Genomic DNA, 3,851 nt, shown 5'->3' with positions numbered 1-3,851 from the left:
AAAAGGCAGTTTTCTGAGGTGTCCTTGAGTGAGTGAAGTCACTCAGTTGTGTCCGACTCTTTGTGATCCCATGGGCTGTAGACTACCAGGCTTCTCCAGCCATGGGATTCTCCAGGCAAGAACACTGGAGTGAGTTGCCATTTCCTTCTCCAGGGGATCTTCCCAACTCAGGGATCGAACCCAGGGCTCCTGCATTGCAGGCAGATGCCTTACCCTCTGAGCCACCAGGGACGCCCTCTACTGAGCCTCTCCTAAAATTCTTACTTCTCCCCACCCCTACAAGTATGGTGTCCTTAGGCTTCACCAGATTCCTAACCAGGGTTAAGGAGCAGATAAGAGTCCTGAATGACTTCATGGAGAAGGGCCCTTCTTTTCCTCTCCCCTCCACATCCCTACCATAATGCTGACTCATACTGGACCATGATGTGAGAAAATGTGTGTTACTATTTTTGGTTATTGAGATTTGGAGATTAACTTTTAGAACAACTAGCCTATGCACATTAATACCCTTGCTACCAAAATGGCCCAAACATGGCAAAGAACACCTGAGACCTGAAGAGGCCTCTGACTGGAAAGGACCCAGAGGGGCTCATAAGGACCAAAGGTTAGATGGAGCCAACGAAGATGTCGCAGTAGATTCCAACATGGAAGGATACTTATGCTAAGTACAGGGAACACCTCTTTCATCTTAGAAATAAAGGCCAATTACAGTAATATAAAGAAACATTTCAGTTATTCCTGAATTTGGACACTCCTCCCCAAGGTCAACAGGGTGTTTTCACAGTGAAATCCATTACGGCTAGAATGGGATGGGATCTGGCGACCCAAGTATGGTGCAGGAATTCAGGGGAGATAGGAACTGGGTCAAGGAAGTGAGAACACTTACCTTAAGCAGGCTCTAGGAGGTGGAGTCTGAGTCTTCTGAACTGTCCTGGGCATCGGGGCTTTCCGTGGATTCGCTGGGTTCCTTGCTGTCACTCCCGCTACCATCAGTGGCCGGGTTCTTCTCCTCTTGACAGGCCACTTCAGAACCAGGAAGCGTGCTGCCCTGGGTCTCTTGGTTCTCCCTGGAGCCCAGCACCACATACCCCTTCTTCAGCTGCAACTGCCTCCTCAGCTCATCTGCCATCTGCGACAGATCCCGCTTCATAGCATAAGCATCTTCTCCATCTGCATAGTATCTGGGTTCCACCTCACTAATCTGAAAGTTAAGAGTGTTAGAATAGAGGTGCAAGGCTGCCCGGTTACTCTTCCTGACATGCAGGGACACGTACTTGGCGCTAAAGTTCTCAATCATGGCCCGGGAGGCCTGGTCCATCAGCTTCTGGGCCAGGCCGAGGCGCCGGTGGGAACGCTTCACAGCCAGTGAGGTTATGTGTCCGTGAGGAACATCATCTGGGTCCTCCTCCATTTTGGCCAGGACGTAGCCCACAATCTTCCCGTCCTCGTCCTCAGCGATGTAAGAGAGCTGGGGCCAAGAAAGGCCATGGTAGAAATAGTATTTCATCTGGTAATTCTCGGGAAGGCAAAGGAGGTTGCAATGTTGCATGTTCATCAGGTCGTCTGGCCGAGCATTGCGGATGTTCATGATGGCGGCAGGCAGCGAGCCGGGTCTGACGGAGGAGACTGTGAGAAAGGCTACCGCCGCCAAGCCCTGTTTGCCTTGGTGGAGTTTGAGTCCAAGGGGCGGAAGCTGCCGGGCTGGATAGTGTGGAGACTGGGTGGCGGGAAGGCGGGATGACCAGCAGACGGAAGGGGCGGTGCTAAGGTGTGGCTTCCGGAAGTGCGCACCTAGTCCCAGCCAATGAGGTTTTTCACTTCATTGTGCGTGTGCGCACGCAGGCTTGGGGGTGGAGCAGTGGAGTTCCTGTTGACCTCAATCATGTTAATACAGTGTCTAATGTTTGATCTGTTGCTGACCTTATTCTCTTGTTCCAGCTGTAACTTTTTAATTTGGATATATCTGTATAAATGTTCACAAACTGGATAAACCCCTGTAACTAGAATTTAGAGCAAGAACTAGAACATTTTGCAATTGCAAGCACCCCAGGACACCTAGACACCCACCCCTTTCCAGTTCTCCCTGTTCCATGTCCCAAGTGTAACTATGACCTAGATTACTAACAGTCTTTATATACATGAACCCATAGTGCAAACACTCTTTTCGTGTCTCCCCCCACCCCCACCCCCACGAGCTTCCCTTGTGGCTGAACTGGTAATCCGTCTGCAATGCGGGAGACCTCCGTTCGATCCCTGGATTGGGAAGCTACCCTGGAGAAGGGAAAGGCTACCTGCTCCAGTATTCTGGCCTAAAGAATTCCATGGACTGTATAGCCCATGGACTCTCAAAGAGTCGCGACTTTCACTCACTTTTTTCCCCACTCAATACTTGTTTCAGTTACCTAGTTGTGTATAGTTGGGAATTCCTTATACTATTTCCTGTTTTATCTTCCATTGCTCCAAAATACCACAGTTTATTCCCGTTGGACTCTTGCTGACCATTTGTATTATTTTTAATTTGGGAATGGTATGAATAGTGTAACAAAACGTTTTGAAGCATGTTTTTTGTTGACACGTGCACATTTACCTAGGATTATAATTACTGGGTCAGAACAGACTGTGATGTTCAACTTTTATATAAATATTGCCAAGCCTTTTCTAATATGTTTGCTGTACATTTTCATCAACATTTGGTATTTCCCCATCTTTTTCATTTTAGCTGTGGCATAGTGGGGTGGAGGGTGGTGGGAGGGTGGTAGAATTATGTTGTGTTTTTATTTTGCATGAAGTTAAGCACCTTTTTTACATGCTTATTAGTCATTCTAAATTTTTTTTGTGAAGTGGTTGTTCAAGTCTTTTTTTTTTTTCTTTCATTTTTCTATTGGGTTGTGTGTATTTTTCTCAATATTAAAGAGTTTTTTAAAAATATATATTCTGAATATAAATCTTTTGTCAGAGATATTTATAATGAATAGCATCCTCCCCTATTGGTTGATTTTTCATTCTCTTGTTATTTCTGACATCAAATAGGAACTTTAACACAGTCTAATTTTCCACTTTTAAAATTTCATGGTTAATGCTTTCCATTCCCTGTTTAAGAAACTTTGCTAACTCCAAGGTCACAGAGACATTCTTTTGTGTTTTCTCCTGAAAGCTTTATTGTTTCACATTTTAGGTTTCGATAGGCAATCTATTTGTGTATGTTGTGAGGAAGAAGTTCAGCTATTTTTTGCTTGCATGGATATTATATCCATCTAGCACAATTTATTGGAAAAAAAGTCACCTTTCCTCCACTGTGTTGCATTCCTGCCTTTGTCATAAATCCTAAATTGCATTCCTAAATAGATTTAAAAATTTTTATACCACCTTGATGTAGCATGATTTGGGGGTATTTCTTTAATAGTGCAAAGAAGTCACATTTTATTAGTACCGCTTGCATGTAATATGACTATAAGCCTTAGAATTATCTATGTACCTTATACAATCTTCCTTTCCCATTTCCTGGCATATCATTACCTGGAAACTCAAACATCAGAATGTATTCTGTTGTGATTAGATAGTCTCTTTTCTTATAGGTCATGATTATACTCTAACTTATCTAGAAAATGTGTGCAGCATTCTTTCAAATAAGGATTCATACTCATTTACTAGTTAAAGTAATCTAGAGCCGTGTGGTTTGTATAACATAGCTTGAATAGCTACTATTTTTTGTTGTAATTAATAATTAGTTGTGTTTTATTGAAAATTTTTAAGATTTATTATAATATTTTAGGTCCTTGATGTTTTAAGTGATTCTATGCATTGAAAAATTACTTCCTGGTATTATTTCTGTTCAGAATTTCTCTTTTATG

The 3,851-nt window shown here is 43.2% G+C and overlaps 1 protein-coding gene across 1 annotated transcript; it reads right to left on the bottom strand.

The window, feature by feature from the left end:
* Window positions 1-898: 898 nt before the first annotated feature.
* On the bottom strand, window positions 899-1,588 carry NAA11 (N-alpha-acetyltransferase 11, NatA catalytic subunit). The gene has a single exon (XM_061145198.1). It carries the CDS (start codon window positions 1,586-1,588, stop codon window positions 899-901), a length of 690 nt encoding a protein of 229 aa, XP_061001181.1.
* Between the last annotated feature and the right edge of the window lie 2,263 nt (window positions 1,589-3,851).

The sequence above is a fragment of the Dama dama genome, chromosome 6 (genome assembly GCF_033118175.1).
Source record: "Dama dama isolate Ldn47 chromosome 6, ASM3311817v1, whole genome shotgun sequence".
In the NCBI taxonomy this organism is placed as follows: Eukaryota; Metazoa; Chordata; class Mammalia; order Artiodactyla; family Cervidae; genus Dama; species Dama dama.
This window is presented reverse-complemented; position numbering and strand designations above follow the sequence as displayed.